The sequence below is a fragment of the Natrix helvetica genome (genome assembly GCF_964273705.1).
Source record: "Natrix helvetica genome assembly, chromosome: 7".
NCBI lineage: Eukaryota > Metazoa > Chordata > Lepidosauria > Squamata > Natricidae > Natrix > Natrix helvetica.
The window spans coordinates 57822003-57849862 of NC_138558.1; the positions used below are offsets into that span (position 1 = coordinate 57822003).

Consider the following 27860-nt stretch of genomic DNA (forward strand, 5'->3'; position numbering starts at 1 on the left):
TAATTTTCATACAAATAACCACATGTATACCATTACATAACCAACACTATTTTATATTATTCAATATTATGTGAATTCATCTTGCCATCAACCTCCAAAAATTATCATTGGTTCTTCTGCTCTCCATACACCATATTTATACCCTATCCATCTCTTTCTTCTCCCTCTCTCCTCCTCACTACCTCCTTTCTTCCCTCTGTCATCCTTCTATTTTCTACTTCCCCTTCCTCTCTCCTCCTCCCTCCTCTTTCCACTCCTTCTTTCTCTCCTCCTCTCCCCTCCTCTCTCCTCTCTCTTAACCCTCTCTTCTTCCTCTTGCCTCTCTTCTCTCTTTTCCACACTCTTCATCTCATTTGTATAGTATATTTCAGCATCTGAATGGGCTCCATTTAATGTTGATGGTGTTAGTAATTTCATTTCAATAAACATCTTCAATATTAATAATTTTAACATATATCCTCCTTTTTTTAAAAAAATGTATACATATATAGCAATTATATTTTTAAACCCACCCACCCCACTTATTTTTTGGGCGAAGTGTTGACCTGGTTACAATTTCCAGCTATTGTCATCATAATATTGTATAGTTATACATGATTACATGCTCCAAGTTTTTAGTTCTCTCTTTATAATCTCAGTAATTTTCCATTACAAGTATATTTTAAGTTTCCCCTCCATTTTTCCATATCTTTACTTAGTTTACATTTAATTATCTTTTAATTACAATCCTTGCTATTCAATGCTTATTAAAATTCCGTTAATATGCTATATAACATGACAAGCAATATACGTCTCACTTATATTCATCTTCTTAAAAGTTCTATATGTATCCACATTCCAAATATTTTAACTTATATTTAATTATCTTTTGTTATCTTATTCAATCAATTAGCAATACAGTTTAACTATTATGTAAAAGAGCACATCACATTCCTCTCATTTATATTCTCCACCTAATAATTTCTAAATATCCAATTAGCTAGTCATTCATATTAATATATGTGCTTCTGTATATATGTGTGTATGCTTCCCTTCTTCCTCTCTCCTGTCAATCTTCACTTTTTTCGCCTTATCCTTTCCATTTCTTCCTAGTGAACCTTTTATCCCAAACTCCTGGTTTTTCTTTCTACTGGGTATATATTTTTCTTTCTCTGACTTTTCCATCACCCACTGTTGCATCATTCGACGTATCCTCTGTCTCTCTGTCTTCTCTTCCTCTTTTCTCTTATCACTCCTTTCTTTCTTCTCTTTCTTCTCTATACCTGTCTGGTCATTTCCTTTCTTTTCTTCTATAATCCCCTTCCCTTTCTTTGTTTGGACATAACCCCCCTTTTCAATTTTGTCTGTACCACTGTCAAACCCAGTGAAATGTTTTGTCTGTTTTTTATTTTCTATTATTTTTTCTGTAATTCCACTACCTTTCCCTTCTTCTTCCCTTGATTCTTGTTTCTCCTTAATTTCTAACTTCAAAATTCTATTTAATTTTAATTTTAATGTCTCATGCATATTTTTTATAATCTCGTGTATTTCTTCAAATTCCTAACTTTCCATAGTGTCCAGTTCAAAAGTTACAGTTAATTATACTTTAAGTTCCACAGTTTCTTCTTATTTCCCAATTCTGATCCAGCTCCAATATTCAAATTCAGCTAAAGTGAAGGGGAAAAAAAGGGGGGGAGACATTCTTCTTTTGTTCCACAGCTGCAAAATCAATCAGTCTGTGCAAATTCAAACCCTCCTTAATGCATTCATTACTCCAATTCCATCTTGCAACTCAGTTGTTGACATGTGACAATATGAGTGATAAGAGATAAATAATTAATACTACGTATATGAAGCAAAAGTTTCAGATCTTTTTCCAACTGTTTGCAGGAAATTGGCTCAGCTTGATCAGTTTTTAAAAAGAAATTATTTTGATGTATCCCAGTAATATACAAAATGATAATAATTTTTGAAATATCAAAATCATGTTGATTTTAGTAGCTCCTTAATTATCAGGCAATTTCACTGTTTCACTGTCTAGAAGTTTCAAACAGAGAAGAAGTCATTTGCAGAGCAGTTATGGGTAAGTAGCATTAAATGCTTTTCTTGCCATTTCATCTCTCATCACTGAAATGGCAATACAGGTAGTTCTTGACTTATGACTGAAAACATAATTTTATGACTGAAAACAAAATTTCTGTTGGTAAGCAAAGTAATTGTCAAATTTACAACCTTTTTGCAATGGTTATTAAGGAAATTATGTGATCTTTAAGTAAATCCTGGCTTCAGGATACTGGAAAAGTTATAAATGGAGATCACATGACCCCAGGACACTGTAAACATTGTAAACAGGTGCTACATGCCAAACAACCAAATTCTGATCATGTGACAGTTGATAAATGCCTGTGTTTGTAATAAGAAATATTTTTCTACTATGTCCAAGTAAGTTAATGAAAGAAGTACAGTATATATATTAGAATATATTGACTAAACTATAAATATAAAATAACTCATTCAACCACATGCTTTATATTATCAGGAATATAGTTGCATGACTAAATGTCACTGTTTTTATGCTATAGTGTGCCTTTATATTTTAATATTTAACTTGAATGTGTTCTATTTATGATTCAGTTCAATTCTCTTCTGACATATTTTTCCCTCTGACTTCCATGTGCAAGAATGGAGAGAAAATATATTTTAGATGTCAATCATACTGAATGACTGTAGACAATTTGTATTCAAAGATACACTGAAGTTATTAATTGAAGATTCTAAGGAAGGAAAATTAATAGTTTGAGAAATGGAAAGCTGCTGGTCTTAAAATTTAAATTAATGTTTTTATGTTGTCTTTTTTGCAAAATTAATCCTTCCTTATAAAATTTAAGAACAGTGGAATGACAGCCTGCTTATAATATTCAATAAATCCTAGTTTGAAAGCAGCTCAAACTAAATATTAAAATGGGTTGTTACAATAGGTGAAATAATATTTCATTATCTTTATCTTCAGAAAGTAAGATTTATTTTGTTTATTTGACTGAACAATTGTTATTTTTTTATATTAATCTAATCAGGAATTATTGTAACTTAATCCCCCCCCCCTTTATTTGAAAGGAAAACTCTGGTTAAAATCTGTCCTTTACTCTAGTGAAATATTGTTAAGAGTCCCTGTTTTTGTTTGTTGCTCTAACAGTGTTCCTAAATAAGAGCAATCTGTATTTTTGCACTCCTGATACAATAGTCCTAGCAACATTATATTTCTGAATAATATGAAAATGGTTATATCTTGTACCACTCATTGGGATAATAACACAGATCAGGAGTGTTAAATACTTGTTCTAACTACGGAGGTTTCCACCAAGGTCCTCTGTTCCAGTGGGAACAGAGGTTTAATCCTATTGGTCAAAGGATCTGACAGTTCCCTATAAAAGGGCTGCTGTCAGACTCAACCTTCGCTGGATTGTTCTCACTTGTTGTACTTAATAAAGAGCTGTTGTTACCGTTAAGCCTGTGTGTGCCTATCCATTACCCAGTCTAACACTGGCTATGAAGGTGGGATTGGAAGGCAACTAGGCGAATGAAAAAGAGCATAGCAATCCAGCAAGTACATCCAGCCCGGAGCTCAGTGTGGCTTTGAGCAGCCATTTTTGAGTGGCAAACTCAAAATGCCCTCAGAACACAAAATAGCCATGCATGCCCCACCGACTCCATATGACCCAGTCACTGAGCACTGGGAGTTGAACATGCTACGATTTGACTGCTTCCTCGAGGCAAACGACCTCATGGGCCTATCTGAAGGCCACAAGAACATGTTCCTCTGATACTGTGGCCGGGAAGTGTTCAAGACCTCTCTGAGCCGATACTGCAACAATCAGTCACCTGGTCCATGCTCCAGCAGATGCTGAGGAACCACTATGCCCCCAAGCCATCGAAACACATTGGCCGGTATGGGTTTAACATCAGGAACCAGAAAGAGGGTGAGTCGATTAACAAGCACGTTGCGGTACTCTGCAAGGCCACAACGTACTGCGAATTCTGAGATCTGGATGAACTGATACTGGACCTCATAGTTTGCGGGACATTAACCTACAGAGGAGGTTACTCGCTAAAGCTAAACTCACTCTGCAGATCGCCTTGGACGAAGCCAGGACATCTGAATCAGCCGTCAAATCTACTGAAACGCTGCAGCGCCAAAGCTGCAAGCAAAAGGGGCACATCGCCAAGGTGTGCCCAAGCGAATTCCCTGCTACTACCTGGCAGCCTAGAAGTGCACCAAACCGCCAACAGAGGCTCAACCAAAGGGCCTGGCAGAAGCCACCACGGCGCTCAGAGGGAGACAATTGTCACCTACCATACGTCAATCGGCCAAGTCCGCACCAGGAGGCCAAAAAAGCTGAAGGATACAGTCCTCATTGAGGACTCTCCATGCCAGATGGAGATCAATACCGGGTCATCACTGACCATCATGCCATGGTCTACCTTAAAGCAGGCTATCCCTAGCCTAAAGAAGCAGCATCTACACACCCGACGTCCGCCTACGCGATTACCAGGGAAACTGGGTCCCCATCGTGGGCCAAGGCACCTTTCATGTGAAGTTCAAGCAGTTCAGCAGGAAACTCCCAGTGACAGTGGTAGCGGGGACCTGCAGAGCCTCCTAGGGCTAGATATGTTCAACGCATATGTGAAGCCGCTGGGCGAGATCATCCGTGGTTTTGGGGTTGAATATCATCTGTACGCTGATGATACCCAGCTGTACATCTGAACCCCAAGCTACCCCAATGAGGCTGTTGAAGTGATGTCCCGGTGTTTGGAAGCCGTCGGGGTCTGGATGGGGGACAACAGACTCAAACTCAACCCTTCCAAGACTGAGTGGCTGTGGCTACCGGCACCTCGGTTCAGCCAGCTGACTCCATCGCTGGCCATAGGGGACGAGCAATTGCCCCCTGTGGAACGGGCGCCCAATTTGGGCGTCCTCCTAGATGCCCGGCTGTCAATGGATGACCATGTGGCAGCCGTGGCAAGGGGGGCGTTCCACCAGGTTCGCCTGGTGCGCCAATTGCGCCCCCTACTGGACCGGGATGCCCTACGCACAGTCACTCATGCGCTGGTGACGTCTCACCTAGACTACTGTAATGCTCTCTACATGGGGCTTCCCCTGGGATGCGCCCGGAGACTGCAGCTAGTCCAGAACGCGGCCGCGCGGGTTGTCATGGGGAGTACCAGATACTCCCACGTAACACCACTCCTGCGTGAGCTGCACTGGCTGCCTGTGGTTTTTCGGGTGCGTTTCAAGGTTCTGATCACCATCTTTAAAGCGCTCCATGGCACAGGACCTAGTTACTTGTGGGATCGCATCCTCCCACATACATCCCTGCGGCCAATTCGCTCTCACAGGGAGGGGCTTCTCCAGGTGCCGTCCACTAGGCAATGCCAGCGGGCGGCGCCAAGGAGTAGGGCCTTCTCTGTGATGGGCCCAACCCTCTGGAATGACCTCCCCCCCGATATTAGAACCACCACGGACCTCCGCTCCTTCCGACAAAAATTGAAGACTCACCTGTTCCGATTAGCTGGCCTGGCATAATTATAACTGTTATAACTGTTACCTCCTGGAAATATATTTTTAACTGGTATTTTAAGGGTATTGTTTTAAATTTAATTGATTTTTGGGGTTTTAAAGCCATATTTATATTCTTGCTGTACAGTTCTTTTAATTCTTTTAACCTCCTCCATATTTATTTATTTATTCATCTGTTTATCTATTTAATGAATTTTACTGTGGATGATGTATTTGCTGTGTGGACTGTACACCGCCCCGAGTCCCTTTTGGGAGAGGAGGCGGTCTAGAAGTGCAAATAAATAAATAAATAAATAGGTTCCAAGCCCTGGGCCTAGAAGTGACCGGTATTAATGCCTTGAAAGACGATGGCGCTGAAGCCATCTTTAAGGCGTTCGACGATGTCTTCGGCACCAGTCTGGGTAAGTATGTGGGGACTCCAATTTGCTTTAGTTTGGACCCCAACACAGCCTCAATAAGGCTAAAACCAGGAGAGTACCTTTTGCTCTCCGCCCCAAAATTGACAGGGAAATTGACAAGCTTGTAGGCCAGGGAATCCTAGAGCCAGTCAATTATGCATGCTGGGAGACCCTATAGTGACACCTGTCAAATCTGACGGGTCTGTCTGCATCTGCGCGGACTACAAGTGCACAATAAATAAAGCGCTACAACAAAGCACCCTGTACCCATTGTACAGCACCTACAGCACCATTGTACAGCGCATGCCTGCACATGAGCCCCCTGCATTCCCCCCACTTATGGCACATGAGGTTCGCCATCGCTGCCCTATCCTAAATGTCTGAATCTTGCTTCATACACTTCTGGTATTTTGCACTCCGGAGGCTTCAGGGAAGCTCATGAAGCCTCCAGAGGGCCTCCAGGGGGTGGAGGGTCTTTTCGCCCTCCCCAGGCTCCTATAAAGCCTCTGGAGCCTGGGGAGAGTGAAAAATGGCTTTAAAAAGGGTGAACTGAGCTGGCCAGCATGCGCATGCGCTCTGGCCAACTGACAGGGCAGCACCTTGTGTGCCCTGACAAATGGCTCTGCGTGCCAACTGTGCCATAGGTTCATCATCACTGGTGTAGGGGATTCGGTATACGCCCACAATTACGCCGAGGAACTCTGTGGTTTCCTGCCATGGTCATGTGGCTGGCATGACTAAACGCTGAAGGCACATGGAACACTGTTACCTTCCCACCAAAGGTGGCTCCTATTTTTCTACTTGCATTTTTATATGTTTTTGAACTGCTAGTTGGCAGAATCTGGGATAAGTAACTGGGACAAGCTCACTCCATTACCCGGAGCTAGGGATTTGAACTGCCGAACTGCTGACCTTTCTGATCAACAAGCCCAGGGTCTTAGCCACTGAGTTATCATGTCTCTACTAGAATACTAGAAGTATAATTGTACACAATTCCAATGAGGAATAAAACATTAGGTGCTGTTTAGGAAATCATTGTGGTTATAGGCAGTACTTGCCTGAGCTAAAAGAGTCATGTATAGGAAATAGAAATGTACCAGGAAGTACCTAATCTGGTAACTGAATGTTCAGAAACTAAACTGAAACAAGCTTGGACTGCAAACTACTGCCAAAATTGCCAGAAAGTCTAAAACTTGTGGAATTTAGGCTGGCACGGAAAATTAAAATGAGTTGAAAAGGCTACCTTAGCTATGTCAGTAAAAAGAGGAAGAAATGGAAGAGACAGCTCTGGTATTGGAGAAAATGGTAGGATGTTAACCAGAAAGAAAAAAATTTCCTCAGCACTTTTGTTTTAGTCTCTTCCCCAAAGACAAAATATGTTCCAAGGAAATAGGTAGAAAACATGGATGGATTGGCAACAAAAATTAAACAATGAAACTGTTAAACATGCTTATTATGAACAACTTCAAGTAAGTAGGACTAAATCAATTATTCAAGAAACTAGACAGAGCCTGCAGATACAGGAGCATCTTGGAAACTACATCTGTGAAGTTTGAAAATCATGGAAGAGAGGATTGATATCAGGGACTGGAAATTGTTTGTATCTTCAAACAACTAAGCTATTCTGTCATTATGTGGATAGTGGATTGGTTTAATCCAACAAGCATACATCTGTTTAGATTATCTGGATGGAAAAATATGTAAGGTTCATTTCAAAGATATTGTTCAATATATTCATTAATAACTTTCATTTGGGTGTTATAAATTAGGATTACAGAACAAATTTGCAGAACAAATATAGAATCATAAATTTGAACTTAAACCAATAGTGTGATACAGCTGCAAAACAAAACAAAACAAAACACTGCCACAAACAAGTATAGAATGAACTTCTGGTAGTTAAGTGTCAAATTGGTATCCCTTATTCCTTTCTATTCTGTGTTGGATAGCATACAACATAATCCATGATAATCAATCACCCACTAAGTATCAGGGACAGCCGATTATCTTTATGCCTTGATGTCACTCATCCCATGCAGAAGGTGTGCTTATTCCCACCCATCATGAATACATCAGAGAGTTAGTTTGTATAAATGTATAACATTTGAAGAATGAAGGTGATAATTACATTCATTCTCTGTGATTTATTGTTACTGCAGCTCACTGACTGTCTATCAGTAAATATAGAAAACTATATTTAGAGTCTGACAGTATGCCAAGTAAGGCAAAAAGTAATCCTTTTTTTGCATTACAGAACAGAAGGATGGGAGGCAAGGATCCAGCTCCCTAATTATGGCTCTTTTTCTTAGAACAGTAATTATGAAGAATCTTTTCGTTACAAGTTAATATTGCTTGGAGGCTATAAACTGCCTGGCTGGATTAATTCTATTTTAGTACCAGAATATAAGAAATATTGTTTATCAATGTTTTTGATGCAGTGAGCCACTTTGATTCAATACTTCTTTTTCTTGTATGTCAATATGATGAAGTGATAAGAAAAGCCTGTAGTGAGAAGAAATCAATGAGAAAATCCCTTTACAGCTTACCTTTGCATTATCTCTCATCATTATCATTAACCTCCATGTATAATGGAAGCTAGAGGACAGCTCCGGGTAAATTCCACATTTCTGCTGTTTTTGTTGTTATCAGATTTAACATTAATATTTAATGACATCAAATTGGCACTTTTTATTTATCTTGTATGTTATCATTGTTCACTTGCTGAAAAGTTAATATTTCATTCAATATTTCAACTCGAAGAACTTTCTTCGGAAAGGCGAAAAGGGGAACCAGGTATCACACATCAGTCGCAGAAGAAGATCAAGGTATGTAAAAAGAGAAGTCACCTTCTGGTTGGTGATTCAATCGTAAGAGATGTTAATTTAGGAGAGGATACGGAGGTTTTAAAAGAGGTCAGGTGTCTGCCAGGTGCTACTGCCAGCAGAGACAAGAGGCGTATTCTTAAGATAGTCAAGAATGCAAGTAAGGACTGTGACGTTGATGCTATTATACATCTTGGCACTAATGATCTATCCCAGAAAGATGTACTTTCTGTGCAGAATGATTTCCAGAACTTGGGGTATGAACTTAATAGTATAGGTTGTAGGCTTATCTTTTCAGAGGTTTTACCTGTATATAAGGAACAAAAAGGGAAGGGCCAGCGTGTAGCAGAGTTTAATGTTTGGCTAAAGGAGTGGTGTAAAAGGGAAGGCTTTGGTTTTATTAGTCATGAAGCCTGTAGCTGGTCCAATGAAAAACTGTACAAAAGAGATGGGTTGCACCCATCCAAGAAAGGAACTGAGTTACTTGGCATTAAATTCACAGATTTTCTTGATAAACATTTAAACTGAAGAGCGGGGACAGAGAATTAATAGATACAGAACATCTCTGTCCCCAGCAAACTAAAATTCATAGGGTTATAAATGCATGTAACATAGATGTGTGTGTGGGTAAGATTATCACTCCTGCTGTCAAGCAAAACCAAGCATGTAATAGTGATTGTCATACCATGTGCATGAATCACACAAGTGGCAAGAAAATAGGGGCAGTCAGGCATAATACAGGTTATGTAGACAGTAAACACAAGGTCAATCAAAATGGACTCAAATGTCTATATACCAATGCACAGAGCATGAGGAATAAACAGGGAGAATTAGAAATTCAAGTAAAAGAGGGCAGATATGATATTATTGCCATTACAGAAACTTGGTGGGATGAAACTGACAAATGGAACATACAGCTAGAAGGATTTAAATTATTTAAAAGAAATAGACCAAATAAAAGAGGAGGTGGAGTTGCACTATATATAAGAAATAACTATGTCTCTACAGAAATAGAGCACAACAATAATGAGAACTATCTTGAATGCATTTGGGTCAATATTAAAGGTTGTGGGGGAAATGACATTGCCATAGGTCTATACTACAGGCCACCCAACCAAGCAGAGGAAGAAGATGAACTTTTTGCTAGTCAGCTAACTAAGGTATGTAGGAAGCACACCACAATAGTAATGGGAGATTTTAACTACCCTGACATCAACTGGGAAACAAACTCTGCACCAAGTGGAAGATCCAACAGGTTCCTAACAAACCTAGCAGACAACTTTGTTTTCCAAAAAGTAGAGAAGGAAACAAGGGGATCAGCCATACTGGACTTAATTCTCACTAACAGAGAGGAAATGATAGAAGGTGTTGAAGTCATAGGAACCCTGGGGGCAAGTGACCATGCAATATTGGAATTCAACATTATCCAAACACAAGTAGTAGAACAAAGTCAAACTAGAGTCTTGGACTTTAAGAAAGCTAATTTCAATAAACTTAGAGAGAGCTTGGGAAAAATTCCATGGATGAGAATCCTCGAGGGGAAAACAACTCAAGAAGCTTGGGAAATTTTGAAAAATGAGATTAGAAAAGCCCAGTCTAACACAATACCAATGAAGAAGAAAAACAACAGCTCCCAAAAGAAACCAGCATGGCTGCATAAACAACTATCTGACAAACTGAAAGACAAAAAAAGTAAGTATAAAAAGTGGAAGGAGGGGGACATAACTAAGGCAGAATATCAGCAAATAGCCCGAGCCTGTAAAGATGAAGTGAGGAAAGCTAAGGCTCACAATGAAGAAAGGCTTGCCACAAAAGTAAAAATTAACAAAAAAAGCTTCTTCCAACATGTTAAAAACAAGAAAAAAGTTAAGGAAACAATTGGTCCATTGCTAGGAGAAAGTGGCAAGAAGGTGACAAGCAACAGGGAGAAAGCAGAACTATTTAACTCATGTTTTGCATCTGTCTTTACACAAAGGGATAAAACAGTCCAACCTATCAAAAGCAGCACCACAAAATTAGGAACACAAATTGAAATAGGGAAGAAAATGGTAAGTGAGCACCTGTCTACCCTAGATGAGTTCAAATCACCAGGACCGGATGGATTACACCCCAGAGTTCTGAAGGAACTAGCAGACGAGATCTCAGAACCACTGAATTATATCTTTCAGAGATCCTGGAACACCGGGGAACTACCAGAGGACTGGAAAAGAGCTGATGTGGTTCCCATCTTCAAAAAAGGGAAAAAATTAGATCCAGGAAACTACAGACCTATCAGCCTAACCTCAATACCAGGAAAGATTCTGGAAAAAATAATCAAGCAACGAATTTGCGAACACCTAGAAGCAAACAAAGTAATAGCCAAAAGCCAACATGGATTTGTCAAAAACAGATCATGCCAGACTAATCTTATTGCATTCTTTGATAATGTGACAAAATTAGTGGACCAGAGGAATGCCGTTGATATAGTTTACTTGGACTTCAGTAAGGCTTTTGATAAGGTAGACCATAACCTACTACTAGATAAAGTAGAAGAATGTGGGTTAGACAGCATCACCACCAGATGGATTGGTAACTGGCTGACCAACCGCACTCAACGTGTAGTTCTCAATGGAACTGCATCTACATGGAGGGAAGTATGCAGTGGAGTACCCCAAGGCTCTGTTTTAGGCCCAGTACTCTTCAACATCTTCATCAATGATTTGGATGAGGGAATAAATGGGGAACTCATCAAATTTGCAGATGATACCAAGCTGGCAGGAATAGCCAACACTCCAGAAGATAGGCTTAAGATACAGAAGGATCTTGACAAACTTGAACATTGGGCACTATCTAATAAAATGAAATTCAATGGTGAAAAGAGTAAGGTTCTACATTTAGGCAACAAAAACGGAATGCACAGGTACAGTATAGGTGATACCTTACTCAGTAGTAGTAACTGTGAAAGGGATCTTGGAGTCCTAGTGGACAACCATTTAAATATGAGCCAGCAGTGTGCAGCAGCTGCCAAAAAAGCCAACACAGTTCTAGGCTGCATCAACAGAGGGATAGAATCAAGATCACGTGAAGTGTTAATACCACTTTATAATGCCTTGGTAAGGCCACACTTGGAATACTGCATTCAGTTCTGGTCGCCACGATGTAAAAAAGATGTGGAGACTCTAGAAAGAGTGCAGAGAAGAGCAACAAAGATGATTAGGGGACTGGAGACTAAAACATATGAAGAACGGTTGCAGGAACTGGGTATGTTTAGCTTAAGAGAAAGAAGGACTAGGGGAGACATGATAGCATTATTCCAATATCTCAGAGGTTGCCACAAAGAAGAGGGAGTCAAACTATTCTCCAAAGCACCTGAGGGTAGAACAAGAAGCAATGGGTGGAAACTAATCAAGGAGAGAAGCAACTTAGAACTGAGGAGAAATTTCCTGACAGTGAGAACAATTAATCAGTGGAACAGCTTGCCTCCAGAAGTTGTGAATGCCCCAACACTGGAAGTCTTTAAGAAGATGTTGGATAGCTATTTGTCTGAAACGGTATAGGGTTTCCTGCCTAGGCAGGGGGTTGGACTAGAAGACCTCCAAGGTCCCTTCCAACTCTACTATTGTATTGTATTGTATTAACTCATTACGAAAGTACAAGTAACCTCACATGGTACAGAAGAGAATATAAAGTTACAGTGCAGAGGGAAAATCCAAAAACAGAAAAATAAAATATTAATATTTAAAAGCATAAAATAGGTGCTGATTCTTACAGGCACACATACATACACACACACACACACACACACACACAGAGAGAGAGAGAGAGAGAGAGAGAGAGAGAGAGAGAGAGAGAGAGAGAGAGAGAGAGAGAGAGAGAGAGAGAAATGCTTATAATCCAATAGCATATTAGATATTAAAAATCAACTTAACTGTATTCATTCTTCAACCTTCTACTGATTTTTCAGTAATACGAATGTCATTTCATTAATCATTTACATTGGACTTACTTGTCTGCCTTTTAATCTCCTTTATCTGAAAAATGCATTTATTTTCCTCTTAGCTTCCCGTTTTAGCTCAATATATAAATCTTAAAAAAAAAATCTTAAATATGCAAATTGTTTTAGAAACATACTAAACCCATTCATGAATAATAATACTATAAATTACAACCTGGTTATCTTCGTATTATTTGTCATATTTTCCCATCAACAACAATTTGGGCAGCCTATGCAAGAAGATAAATGAGTTTGTTCCTTTGATTTAAGTAGAAGTAAGCATTCGTTTAGCATTCCTTTGGAGTACCAGTCTCCAAAGGATTTAATGACGCTTGATTGCTTCCTGTCTTTATAAGAAATTACAGCGCTTTTGATTGTTTTGTCTAGGAAACTAATGTGTAATAACTTTATCTTCTGGGAAAGATTTTTATATTTTAATCCACGGGTCACCAACCCTTGGTCTGTGGACCGGATGCAGCATGCTAGCCACTGGGCTGCGCAAACAAGCGAAGCCCCATCCAAGGATGCAAGCAACACAGAAGCCAAACTCCCTCCGATCCACAGAAAAAAAATCACTCTGCAGAACTGGTTCCTGGTGCCCAAAAGGTTTTCTAATCTATATATTGGTCTTAACATAGAAGGGCTTTCAATGGCAATGGCTAACATTGCTCACCATATGTTCCATTTTTCCTTTAATACAAGATATGTTTAATGCATAAAGCATATAGTATTATTGAAAGCCCATCAGAGTCATAAACATATTGTTCATGGACTATGCAATCAGATGATTAAGTGATTATCCAAGGACGCTATTTTTCATAAATGCCTATAATGCTACAGATTTTATACTAAGAAAGAACTTTGCTTACTGTGTTCAGAAGTCAAGGTACCTAGTAAATAAGCTGTATAATCTTCTTTCATTTTTTCAGTAAGCATTAATTGTTTTAAAAATGCTACAGGTACTATTTAAATCATATTTTATGCAAATTTTAACAGAAATCATTAATGAAAACTTACTATCTGTGTCTCCTTTTTTATACTGCACTTAATAAATTCAACCTTTCAATTTAAATTTTACATTTATTCTATTTAGATGTTATACTAAGAAAGAATATTGCTTACTGTGTTCAGAAGTCAAGGTACCTAGTAAATAAACTGTATAATCTTCTTTCATTTGTTCAGGAAGCATTAATTGTTTTAAAAATGCTACATGTACTATTTAAAACATATTTTATGCAAATTTTAACAGAAATCATTAATGAAAGCTTACTATCTGACTATCTTACTGTCTCCTTTTTTATACTGCACTTAATAAATTCAAACTTTCAATTTAAAATTTAAATTTATTCTATTTAGCACCCAGCTTAATAGAAAAAATATTTTTCTTACCATTCACTTGAAGAATATGAGTCTGATAGATTTGATCATAGCCATCTGCATAGCAGCTATAATTTCCCATGTGAGTTGTAGTAATCTTAGTAATATATAGGGACCCATCATCTCCAAAATCCTAAAGAAAAAGAAGAGGTGACCAAAATTACACTCAGAACATTATCCTACCTATACTGAATTTCTCTAAGAAAGAAATAAAGTGTAAGAGTTATAATCTCTTATACCAGATTTAAGCCACCTTCAATTATTATTATTTTATTAGTTTTTTATTTTTGAATAAACACAAACAGACAAAACACAACAAACACCACAAAAATATCTTCCATTACAAATTGTAAAAAGTGTATCAACTGGTTACAAAGAGCTTTCATGCATCCCTTCCACAGTCATCACCTACAATTCATATCAAATTATATGTTTTAATTCAAATATATTTAGATATATTACTATCATCATACCTCAATCTTCATATGACTTTGATTGTTTTTATGTCCCTTTATATAAAATATTCCAAAATTTAAAGCAAAATCACATAATGGCATTCTGTTATCTATTTTCAATATCATCCAGCAACATTACATCTTTATGACACTTTCTAAATAAAAATTAATTATGTTTAATAACAAAGTTTCTAGACCTTCTTTCTTAATCACTGTTTACAATTTATATCCAATTTCCCTTTTATCATGTCAATACAAATATTACATTATTATCATTATCAATCATTTATTTAACAATATCTGTCATCATTTCATTTTTCATTTTTTGGTCTTAGGTTAACTAAATTTGACTTACTCTGTTTTTTAAATATTATAAGCTTTTATACATAACAGAGTTTCTAAACTTCCTTTCATGATCACCATTTAAAATTTATACCAAATTTCCTCTTATCAAACCAATACATATGTGTACATTGTTATCATTATCAATTATTTATCTAACTATATCCATTTTCACTTCATTTTTACAATAATGTTCTAATTTTAACTAAATTTGACTAATATTTTGTTATTAGTTTTCATATCTCAACCTGTGTCTTTCCAGTAATAGTGCAATCTTATGTCTTTTGCCATTTGTGGAATTAGTCTTCTGGTTACTTCCTTAATCAAATTTGTGTGGACTTCCCTTTGCAACTTGTTGCTTTTTACATATCTTGTAAAATCTCGAGATCCTCTATCAGCTTCTTTAATCAGCTTATCTTTGGTTATCAGTAGTGCTTTTGTCAAAGTTTCTCTCCTTGAATCCATCAATTCTTCTCTTTTTTCTTCTTCTATACCTTGAAATCTGGGATAGAGCTCTTTTGCATCTATCTTCCCTTTCCATGTTCCACTCTTTCCATCTCCAACCACACTCAGTTCACTGTCAGTATCCACAATTATCTTGCCTATTTGTTCATTTTTTCCTTGGGTTTTTAGGACTCTAAACTCCACTTTTCCCATTTGCTGGATATCTTCAATTTTTCCATCGAATTTTACTACATTACAATCTATATTTTCCAATCTCTTCTCAATTCTCTCTGTTGTTTCTAATAATTTTTGAATTTTAAGCATAATCTGTTGTAATGTTATGGTTTCTTTTTGGTGTCGTGCCATACTTCCAACTAGTAAACACTGCCACTCTAGTTTCAAAACAAGGTTTTGTTTTCACTTCTCTCCAGCTGCCAAAGAAGCATACAAAGAGCACCTGTATAAACAACCCATGCTCTTCTCCTTATCTCTTCTACAAACAAGCTGAAGCCTTTGAAGTGCAAAGTCAAAATGATCAAAGAGAAAAAAGAGAAAGCAATATTTCCAGGACTCAACTTCCAACCTCCAAGTGTCAGTGTAACTTCTTTTCCCTCTGATGTTACTATCCTTTTTATATTCCTTTTATATCTTCTTTATATTCTAGGCTTAAAAGAAACAAAATTCTTAAATAGAGCAAAATAAAGAGAAAAAACCCAGCCAATATTATAAAAATAAAGAAAAAGATTTAATCCATAGGTAAAAAAAGAAATAGAAGAAGAAAAAGCAATACTTTCACTTTAAAAAGTAGGAAATATTTGAAAAAACTTCCATCCATTAAAAAAAAGGATAACACACTGTCCAATATAGCTTAATTTTGCCGCTTATTTTCTTTTCTTTGCAAGTTTAATTTAGCTTTGATTTTTTGGGGGCAATCTCTTTTATAACAATAAAATTTCCTCACCAGATGGACACACTTTCTCTTTCCACTTTCCTCCTGTTGCGGAGCTGTCCCAACTTCAGCAGATTTTGGCTGGGCTTCTATAGCCGACAAGAAGAGATTCTCTTGGATCAATCAGGGACTTTGCGAAGTCCCTGAGATCAGCAAGACATACTCTTCCCTGTCACCGTCTCTTCAGGACGGTTTAGATCCAAAAGTACCATCCAGCGGTAAAAGTATTGACTGCGATCTTGGAGCTCCGAGATCGCAAGTCATACCATTGTGATGTCAGCTCCTGTCTCCAAAGCCACCTTTAATTATTAAGGTCTTCAAAACATTCAAGCTATACAAATCTGATTCTGTAGATATTTACTGCATTTTGCCAGATGACAATCTTGCACCATCCTTGATATTCAGATTGCCATCTGGCAAAATGCAGTCAATTTTCCTGGTGTCAATCAGACTACAATGTTCACTTTTTGAGGGTCCAGACCACATAAAATAGTATTAACGATAGAAAATACATAGAAAACAAAATAATCATTGAAAGCTTCAGGAAGACCTAACAATTTAATATTTCCATACAATGATTTAGAAGTTTATGAGCATGCAATATGAATCCTCTAAATGAATCCTCTTTCATATAGATGATAGACATACCGTGTTTCCCCAAAAATAAGACCTGATCCTGAAATAAGCGCTTGGCCTATGAAACACTATCAGAGAGGTTGCCAATCTAACCTTGAAATGAGAAATCCCAAAGTTCAGGTGCAGCATTGAGAAGATCATTATTTGCTCCAATCAAATATATTTAAAGTAGTTGGCAATAGAAAAGGGATTACTCTTTAGATATTAGATTCCTTGGACTTGAAAACTTTGGACCTTAGTGGAACTTCACAGTAAGATTGAATTATACTGAGAGCAAACTAGTAGTCAATATAGCTCTTAATATGTTCAATCTTGCAATCTTGCATTCTTGCAAATATAAAACAGCATTCTTGCTGTTATGTTGTAAAATACTGAAATGTCTAAAGTTTTTTCAAAATATTTCCCAATACATTGAATATTAGTAATTCAACTTGAAAATAACGAAAGTATATTTCATTTCATCAGAAAAAGAGAAACTTTGTACATCAGCTTAAATAAAATTGTCCTTCTGAAATCCATTTCTACAAAATAATCCAAAATGATAGCAAGGTACATTATGTTAAAGATTTCTGAAAGGGCAACAGAATCAATAGATATACCCTTAAATTATAGCTTCTGGGTAGAGCAATGAAATTGTGTCAGTCTGAAATGGATCTACATAATCTATTTAACTTAAAACTTCTGGACTTTAGATGCAATCTTATACTCAAGTGAGATGCCCAAGAAAAGAAAGTTCCAGAATTACTGGAACTGTCTACAGTTCCAAAAAGAGATTAACTTTTTTTAGGTGCATATTCCTTCACCTCTTAGGGGGAAAAATCTTATGTTTTTCCAGGATTCTGACATTATCTTGATATAAAGAACTAAAGTCGATTATTATTATTATGGTTTGTCACACAGTCAGATGTTTAGATTGAATTTGGAATTTTATCCAGTGATCTAGTACTTTTCAAGGATCCAGGATGAGTACATGTCGTTGATGGTATTAAAAGTATCATGGCAGGGCAGAAAAAAAAGAGGAATTCTTTCTTTCTTTCTTTCTTTCTTCCTTCCTTTCTTTCTTTCTTTCTTTCTTAATTTTTTTATTTCTTTTCCTTCCTTCCTTCCTTCCTTCCCTTTCCTTTCTCTCTCTCTCTCTCTCTCTCTCTCTCTCTCTCTCTTTCACTCTCTCTTTCTCTCTCTCTTTTTTTTCTTTCTGAATTGAGCAATGTGAATTCAGATTTGTTACTGATTACTGTCAGGGGCAGTATTTCTCCAGATGCGAATGACAGCTATGTGATAAGATACCTTCAAATGTGGACTTGTTCTCCATTGGGAGAAAGCAATAGATCTGACAGATGCACGAAATGAACATAAACAAGAAAATGCCACTTTCTGGCATTTCATTTTGTTTTGGAATCTTCAAGCAGGAATAAGCTCATCTGCATAGCAATGAAGTCTAAGTATTTTTCTATACTATTTCTATGTAGAACTGATGCTATTTTCTCATCAGCTGCTCAAACCATTCAATAAAACAATCACTAGCAAATCATACAAGCAGCACAATAGGAGCTTTAAGAACAGTTACCATCACAAACACTACAAGTAGAATCCCATTCATGAGTATACTCTTCTCCTTCCAAAGATGAAAATGGATTGGAAGGATTTTGCACAAGTAAATCCTGCAATGCTCCTTAAGCACTGTCAAGAAGAGGTGTTTGCATAACTCAATTTAAAAAAAAAGTTTTTATTTTTATTTTTTACAAATATATGAAATTAATGTGTAAACAAGTGGTACCTGGGTGTCATACATTCTAATACAAGTAAAACTGATAACCCACCCGCAGGCCGCCACTACCAGTTTCCCCGAACCTGTCCAAACCAGCTGAATACTACCATTGATGTCATCCCACTTCAATAGTGACCTCTAGCTCAACATGGGGCTCACCAAAAGTTTCATACATGTAGCTTCTCTCAGTATTTTCATGTCTGGGATCACAGTTAGCTGACACCACAATTAGTGATTCCTAAATTTGGTTAGGTGTCAATATTTTTTTTTTGTTTTCATTGGTGTGTAAAATATTAGCCAATTAGAACTATATTTTACCTTTTATGTTTATTACCTAAACATAATATTTTAATAAGCTTATTGGGGTCTTTAAATAGTATTGATTTAGTTTGCTATCTTGAAATGGCTTTCAGAAAAATAGACGTGTCGAAGCTTCAAAAATAAACTCACTAAAGTTCTAAAACAAAAAGAGGCACATATTCTCTAAATTGTTCCCACAGTATCCAGTTAAATGCCTATGTGAACCTATAATTAGGACAAAGTATATAATTGGATCAATCTGCTCATGTCTCTTAGCAACGTATGCTGAGAATCATGACATTCAGCTTGATATTGACGGTTATTGTGATTATAACTATTAATACTCTAATTGCTTATATATAAAACTAGGCAGAACTGAATTGTAGAACACCAGGAAATAACAAGCTGTAAGCTAGATTATGACAATATTGGCACACACACATAAACAACCTGGAAGGGAAAAAATATCTCTAAAAACAATACAACATTATTGTACTATAGAATAGAATGGAACAGAATAGAATAGAATATAAAATATAGTCAGAGCAGACTAAAGTTTTTTCTACAAACAAAAAATATTGTCTGGAAGAGAGTAGACCATGCCCTGGATTTAAATGAACAGAAAGAATCATATTAGAATGCTTTCAGTCTGTATTACCTCAACATTTTTACCTTTGTTCTCTGAATTTCAAAATATCTAAATTTAAAATTATCAATGTAGAGGAATATAAATATGTAATGCAACATATATTTGAGTTACTGAAATACAGACAAACCAACAAATGCAAATCTAATCCTTACTTTGTAGAAGAAAATGCAGACATTTCATTCTATTCTATATCATTTACTAATCTCTCATTTCAATTACTTGCAATTAATTATATTTCTAATTTTAATACTTTCTAATAGTTTATATAACTCATTTCCCTTCAATAAAGTGAAATAATGTAGTAAGAAAGTTGTTTTCAAAAATTCACTTTTTATATAATTTATCTGACTAAGTAGTACATAAATGCTATGTGAATTTGGCTTTCTGCCCCAACAGTCAATAAAAAATACATTGATGTGCTGATCCACACATAAATCACCCTACGACGAAATACTTAAATACTTATAAAGCTTTGTGAAAATTACTTTCTGCTAAAAAAAAAAAAAAAAACTCGTAAGAAAATATAAGTTTGGTCATCATCCATCTTCTGTTGCTAAAGTTAATTAAGAAAATAGTTTGGCAAGAAATTTTTTTAAAAGGGCTGATTAAAGGCTAAAAAAAAAAACCCAAAAAGATCATTTAGTATGTAAATAGCAAGTTAGAACAAGTCTGAAATCTGAAATTCATAGAAAAAGTATTCAATGTGTTAAATAATTGGATACATATGGCTTGCAAAAAATAATCATGTATGAAAGTTTATTCTCATCATGATATTATAGGACATGTGGTTTTATTTAACTTTAATTAATTTTATCATTGTATATTAGGGATGCATCCTTACTGGGTGTGAATCTTGTCATTGTGTAGAATGGACAATTTAAGATGGTTTTTAACTTTCTTAAGGACCAACCATAATGCTCTAATAAACCTGTTCCTAATTCCTAACAATTATTTTCTACCTAGGGAGAACTTTGGTCATCGGTATAGAAATCAGATATATTTCAAGAACATAAAGGAACCTTAACTGCTCAATGACCTATGTGGTTTTGCATTCCTTTTTACATAAGGAAGAGGGAAATGGGCAGTTAAGAAATATGAAATATAAATAAATAAATAACAGAAAAATAATAGAAAAATAAATAAATATCAATAAAGTATCACTAAGTAAACTAGATATAAAATCAATAAACCATGCCTATTGTACAATATTTTTATGCAATTGATACTGATGTCTCATTAAGCAGTATCCAGTCAACAAAATCTTATACCACGATGAATTTGTGGTAGCCATTAAAATTGCAAGTCTGTTATTTCTATAGGAGATAATTAAAGATATAGAATAAAATATTATATTATCCTACAGATAAGGACAGAAGAACAAAATGCCAAGAATAAAGAAGTTCTGAAAAAAAGCATTTTGAAGCAAATTCAATTAATGATATGATGGACTGAGCAACATTTGAAGGGCATATATTATTTAAGAACGTAGTATAATCTAAATAAAAAGCAGGATAATATTGCCAGTGGGCACATCAAAAATCACGGGATATGAAGCAGCACTTGAAAATTTGTCATACATATTAATTAAAGCAGGAGTCACCAACCTTTTGGAACTCAAGGATCCCTAAATTCATAAATACTGCAGACCACTGATATGATCTGCTTAATGACCAGCTGGCTGGGTGTGGCTAGGTGGTCATGTGACTGGGTGGGTGTGGCCAACTTGATGTCACTCACATCAAGGGGCACCTCAATGTCCTCTACTCGCTTCTCCCCTGCCACTCCTTCCCTGCCTGCCCAGGCTCCTTAGGGCCCCAACAGGAAGCAGTTGTTGGAGCTAAACAGCCACCACGAAAAAGAATTGGCAAAACAGCTAACTCAGTTCAAATTGGATCTGGCTGAGAAAGAGACTCAGCAGAAGCATCGCACTGAAGACTACAAGCATAAGCTTTCCGAGAAAGGGAAGATCTGTGGGAGTGCAAGGCCAGGTGCAAGTGCCTGGAGGCTCAGTGGGCTGAGATGGTCATCCAGTTCCAGGCCATGATGCAGTCCCATTGCAACAAGGCCCTCCGGCTCTTTGCCACCAGCGGCACTTCGCCCAAAGCCCCACACCAAGAGGCTGAAGTCAGAATTTCTGCCCCCTCTGACCTGCACACAGAGACTCAGAAGGGGGAGACTGTCTGCAGCAACATAAGCACTCGTTGCACATATCTGGCCCAGGGGATGTAGTTTGAGGACCCCTGATTTAGCACAATATAAAAAATGCAAATAATTTTTCTGCTGACTACCAAAATTTTCTCGTGGACCATCAGTTGGTGATCGTTGAATTAAAGCATGCAGACATATATACGTGTCATAAAATATTACATATTACTCATCAGATAAAGATAATAAGTGTGACAGAAACAAGCTGATTTACAATGTGGGATGCAGATTATAGAGTAAAGCAAGAAGATAGATTGTTCAGAAGTCTTTTGTAACATATTACAATCAAAGGACCTTGTATAACAAAATCTTGTGCTATATGTTTCTGTCTAAAAGTTTCATAATATATATTCACATAAAAATCTCAAAATTATGAAATGCTACCTTTATACCACATGAAAAGGAAATTGTAGTAAACAACCCTCTCTACTAAGATTTTGAGTAATTAATAATAAGGAAAATAAATTCTTGAAAAAAATACTTTCCCATATTTAAATCTTTTTTTTTAAGTTTTAAAATTCTTCTTTGAATGTGACGCATAACACATTGGTCTTAAGTATAGTATGCAGCATTATATTTATATCTTATTATTTTAGATGTACTTTATAGTAGTATAAAATATTGCATCGAAAATAGTTTGGCCAAGAAAAAGTTGTTCTACTATGATATTGGAAGTACACTTTCTTCTTCTGCATTCTAGTCACTATAGAAGTTGATAACTGTAGCACTTTAGTAAAGTAAAGTTTTATCCCGGTATTATTTCATTGCAGTTATGTCTAATATATAATTGTTATCAATATATGGATGCTTATTTATATCCTATGAAGTTCTTCACACTCTCCTATTGTTAGATAAAATTTGAAAGAAAGGTGATAATTCTATTTATATAATATTTCAAAAAATTGGGATGTGATGGCTCGACAGTTAAAGAAGCTGAGCTTGTCAGTTGAAAAGCTGAGAGGCCAGGTTCAAGACCTGAGCACTGAACGACAGGGTGAGCTCTCATTACTTGCCCCAACTCCTGCCAATCAATCAGTTCAAAAACATGCAAATTCAAGTAGATAAATAGCTACCACTTCAGTGGGAAAGTAAGAGCATTGTACACACCTCAGGGTATAATCGTAGTGGCCACATGATCACAGAAATGTCTTGGGACAATATTGGTTCCCTCAGTTAAGAAACCGAGATGAACAAGGAAAATCTTTACCTTTTCAATAAATTATAATAACACCTCAAATCTAATCTCATTTATTAAAATCCTAGTGGAATAAAAACCAAATGGGTGAATAAAATAACTACTTTGGGACTTATTGCACAGATCCTAAGAAACTGGAAACTAAGAAAGTAAAACTGAACAGCAAAACCATTTTTGATATTATTAGTTTTGAGAAACAATTGTTCATATATTGCAAGTTGAATTTAGATTTCCCAGAGAGAAATGGTTAATGAATTTAAAATGCATTTCCAGGCATTTGTTGGTTAATAGAACTCAAACTAATATCATTTAGGCATGAACAGATATCTTTATACATAATAACATGTGAATAAGTACATCATTTTATCTTTGGATTTTAGGTTCACTCATATATAAAACATCAGCAGTGTTGTACCAGCACACACTCAAAAGATATATTAGATGAATAAATCTGAAAGGAATAGAAAATATGTCACTCAAAGAAATCAAGATATCAAAACTGTGCAGCGGATCTGCGCTGGCCTCCATCCTTTTACCTGAACACAAGAGATAGTTAACAGGGAGCATTTGAATATGTATGGCATGCTGTCATTGAAATAAAAACACTGCCTATGAAAGAAGCCTATTCAAAATGCAAAAATAAAGAATGGGCACTATGGTATTTAGATAGATTTTAATTCAGTGCAAAAATGACAACTAAGAAAGAATGAACAGGAAGCTGATAGAATTTACATATGCTGGGAACTTGGATTGAAGTAAGAGAAATCAGTTGAGTGAAAGATGATCATCAATAATGTTTAAAGCAACTGGAATGTGTTTTACTAGCAGGAGAGGCAGATCAGTGAGCAGATTAATTTAGAAAATGTTAAATACCATTCACTGAAAAGTATGCCAAATTCCATGTTCACTTAAACTACAATCCTATCAAAGTTTGCAAATTAAGACTGGCTTCCTAGAGATAACTAATTCATGCATTCATGCAATCTTCCTGACTGTTAATTAATGGTGGGTAAAACATTTGTGTGACCTCTATCAATAGCTAAAGATTGCATGGTGGCTTGGAAACATTTTTAGAAATGTTTGTCCTGTCATACAGTCTTACATAAACTGTCTTTGTATCTTTGAAAGTACATTATGATTTTGTCTAAGAATACTTTTAATTCCATATCTTATTTCAGATTGTTGCTATGCAAACTGTGTATTCTTGTTAGAGCAGCTACTTGAAAGTCTGTATTTGAACATATTTAGAATTAAACAGCAAAGCAGGCAGGCCTCTCAAAGTGTCTGTTATTGGAATGAGACATTAGAGATAGTATAGGAAGGATGAATATATTTCTTCTGGATATCTGATATCTATGCTACTTTGAAAGGATCCAACTGACATTATGTCTATTGCTTATCCAATTATAAAGGATAAAATCTGCAAATGTGAATAAGGTCACTATAAAAAGGATAGTACATACAGATCTCATAAAATGAGATCTGTATGTACCATCCTTAAATTTCTTGGCTTACAAAAATGACTGGGACTGAATCTATGAATATGACTTGTAATATCTTTTTTTATGTCAAGATTAATTATATCATGACCAAAAACAGTGGACATGATACTACTTAAAATTTATCCATGAATTCCACTATATCAGGTTAGACTTTAGAGGATAGGATGACATTTCAGATATAGCACTCTGAGAATAATGCTGATTATTTATTTCCATTTACATATGGCTTTAGGCCTTATTATGGGTTACAGTGGTAATCTCTGCCAGAATTTGCCAGGAAGAATGTATCCCTATTACTTTTGCAGAATCTTTTCACAGCTTTGATAGTACCTCTGCTTTTGTTACACTACTGGAGTATGAGACTGGGATGGAATTTAGAACCATTGTTTTACAGTGATTTTGGTTATTTTTTAAAGTGTTATTTGAGAAATTGATGTCAAAGAACTTCTGCCTGAACCATGGTCATTAATCTGTGGGAGTTCTACCTTGTCCCATAGCAAATGAAATAGACATTTCAGAATCTCTAGAGAAAGATTATCATATGTCCAAAGATAATAAATAAACACCAAACAGTTTTCTAAGAAAAAAATTGGATAATAATTCTGTGAAAAATAAAAACTGATTGTGTCTTTCCTGGACTTAAAAAAAAAAGCAAATAGAACAGGCATCAAAATAAAACAAAATTGCATAGAAACCTGTTCTGTCCCCCAAGCCTCCAAATTATACTGATGCCGGCTTGACCATCTGCCACGACTAATGAAGTAGATAAGCCACCCCTTGGCTAGGAGCCCAGAAACTTATCTCTATGAAAAACCAGACTCACGGAATTCATGGACTTCTTCAAACTTAAACTGATGTTTCCTGCAAAAGTCCCCTCCTGTCGCTCCACCTATAAGCTCTCTGGGAGGGGCCAACCACCTGTGTCCTATTTCCTTCTGCGAGCCTGTTTCCACAGCTGCTGCCTTCTCCTATCAGCCCTCCACATCCATATGTCAGGGACAACCTCCCCCTGTTCTTCCTCACTGCTCCCTGGTTCAGACGCCATCTGGTGGCCAACAGGACTCTCTAGTCCCTGCTCTGACTCCAACCCCCCCCCCCCCGAGTCTTCCTCAGCCTCCAGGGCAGTCCCATAATGTTCATCGCTGTCAGATTCCACCAGCAGCTCAGCCGGCCGCTGCTGGGCCACAACAGAAACCTATCTACATAAATGCACAGAAACAGAGAGTAGCTTTTATATTGTTTAAGAAAAATACAAAAATGGATCTATAACTGTCAGAAACAGTTTCAGAAATTCTTTTAAACAAAATATAAGTTTAGTGAGAATGAGAGTCAGAGAGAACAGGAAAGAAAAATTATCTTTTCTGCCCATCTCATAATTCAATTATTCCCTCCTCACTACAACTTTTGTTGCTGCTGGAGGTAAACAGGGAAAAAACAGTCCAGCCTATCAAAAACAGCACCATAAAAAACAGATTAGGAACACGTTAGAACAGGGAAGAAAATGGTAAGTAAGCACTTGTCCATCCTGGATGAGTTCAAATCACCAGGACCAGATGAATTACACTCCCAGGTTCTGAAGGAACTGGCAGACATGATCTCAGAACCATTGAACTATATCTTTCAGAGATCCTGGAGCACCGGGGAACTGCCAGAGAACTGAAAAAGATCTGATATAGTTCTCATCTTCAAAAAAAGAAAAAATAGATCCAGGAAACTACAGACCTATCAGCCTCACCTCAATACCAGGAAAGATTCTTAAAAAGACAATCAAGCAATGAATTAGAAAACATATAGAGGCAAACAAAGTAATAACCAAAAGCCAACATAGGTTGTCAAAAACAGATCATGACAAACAATCTTATTGCGTTCTTTGACAAAATGACAAAATTAGTGGAGCAAAGGAATGCTATGGATATAATTTACTTGGACTTTAGTAAGGCCTAAGAACTTTAGTAAGACCTTTCTATTTTATAAAGTAAACCATAACCTACTACTTGATAAGATAGAAAAATGTGGGTTACAGCATCACCACCAAGCAGATTCGTAACTGGCTGATCAATGGCACTCAACATGTAGTCCTCAATGGAACTACATCTACATGGAGAGAAGTATGCAGTGCAGTACCCCAAGGCTCTGTTTTTGGCCCAGTACTCTTCAATATCTTCATCAATACTTTGGGCAAGAGATTAGATGGGGAACTCATCAAATTTGCAGATGACATCAAGCTGGCAGGAATAGCCAACACTCCGGAAGATAGACTTAAGATACAGAAGGATCTTGATAGACTTGAATATTGGGTGCTATCTAACAAAATGAAATTCAATGGTGAAAAAAGTAATGTTCTACATTAGACACAAAAAACAAAATTCACAGGTACCTCGCTCAACAGTAGTAACTGTGAGAGGAATCTTGGAATCCTAGTGGACAACGATTTAAATATGAACCAGCAGTGTGCAGCAGCTGCCATAAAAGCCAACACAGTTCTAGGCTGCATAAACAGAGAGATAGAATCAAGATCGTGTGAAGTGTTAATACCACTGTATAATGCCTTGATAAGGCCACGCTTGGAATACTGCATCCAATTTTGGTCACCATGATGTAAAAAAGATGTTGAGACTCTATAAAGAGTGGAGAGAAGAGCAATAAAGATAATTAGAGAAATGGAAACTAAAATATATAAAGAATGGTTGCTGGAAATAGGTATATTTAGTTTAATGGAAAGGAGGACTAAGGTTGACATGATAGCAGTGTTCTGATATCTCAAGGGTTGCCACAAAGTGAAAGCACCAGAAAGCAGGACAAAAAGTAATGTATGGAAAATAATCAAGGAGAGAAGCAACCTAGAACTAAGAAGAAATTTCCTGACAGTTAAAACAACTAATCAGTGGAACAATTTGCCTCCTGAAGTTGTGAATGCTCCAACACTGGAAGACAACCACTTGTCTGAAATGGTATAGGGTTTCCTGTCTAAGCTGGGGATTGGACTTGAAGACCTCCAAGGTCCCTTGCATCTATTCTGTTCTGTTCTGTTCTATTTATATATCTCTGTCTCTGTCTCTGTCTCTGTCTCTGTCTCTGTCTCTGTCTGTCTGTCTGTCTGTCTGTCTGTCTGTCTGTCTATCTATCTATCTATCTATCTATCTATCTATCTATCTATCTAGACACACACACACACACACACACACACACACACAACATTTAGTACATGTGAAGAATGAATTATCCAAATGAACATGGATAGATATTTGCTTTCTTTCTTTCTCTACTTATATATCACAAACATATACACAC

The 27860-nt window shown here is 36.6% G+C and overlaps 1 protein-coding gene across 1 annotated transcript in view; it reads right to left on the bottom strand.

The window, feature by feature from the left end:
- LOC309395426 (follistatin-related protein 5) overlaps window positions 1-27860 on the bottom strand; it is a 156854-nt gene that overhangs the window by 75612 nt on the left and 53382 nt on the right. Inside the window, exon 4 of the mRNA XM_081959667.1 lies at window positions 14137-14257. Within this exon, the coding sequence (XP_081815793.1) occupies window positions 14137-14257 (121 nt within the window). The remainder of the gene's footprint in view (window positions 1-14136; window positions 14258-27860) is intronic.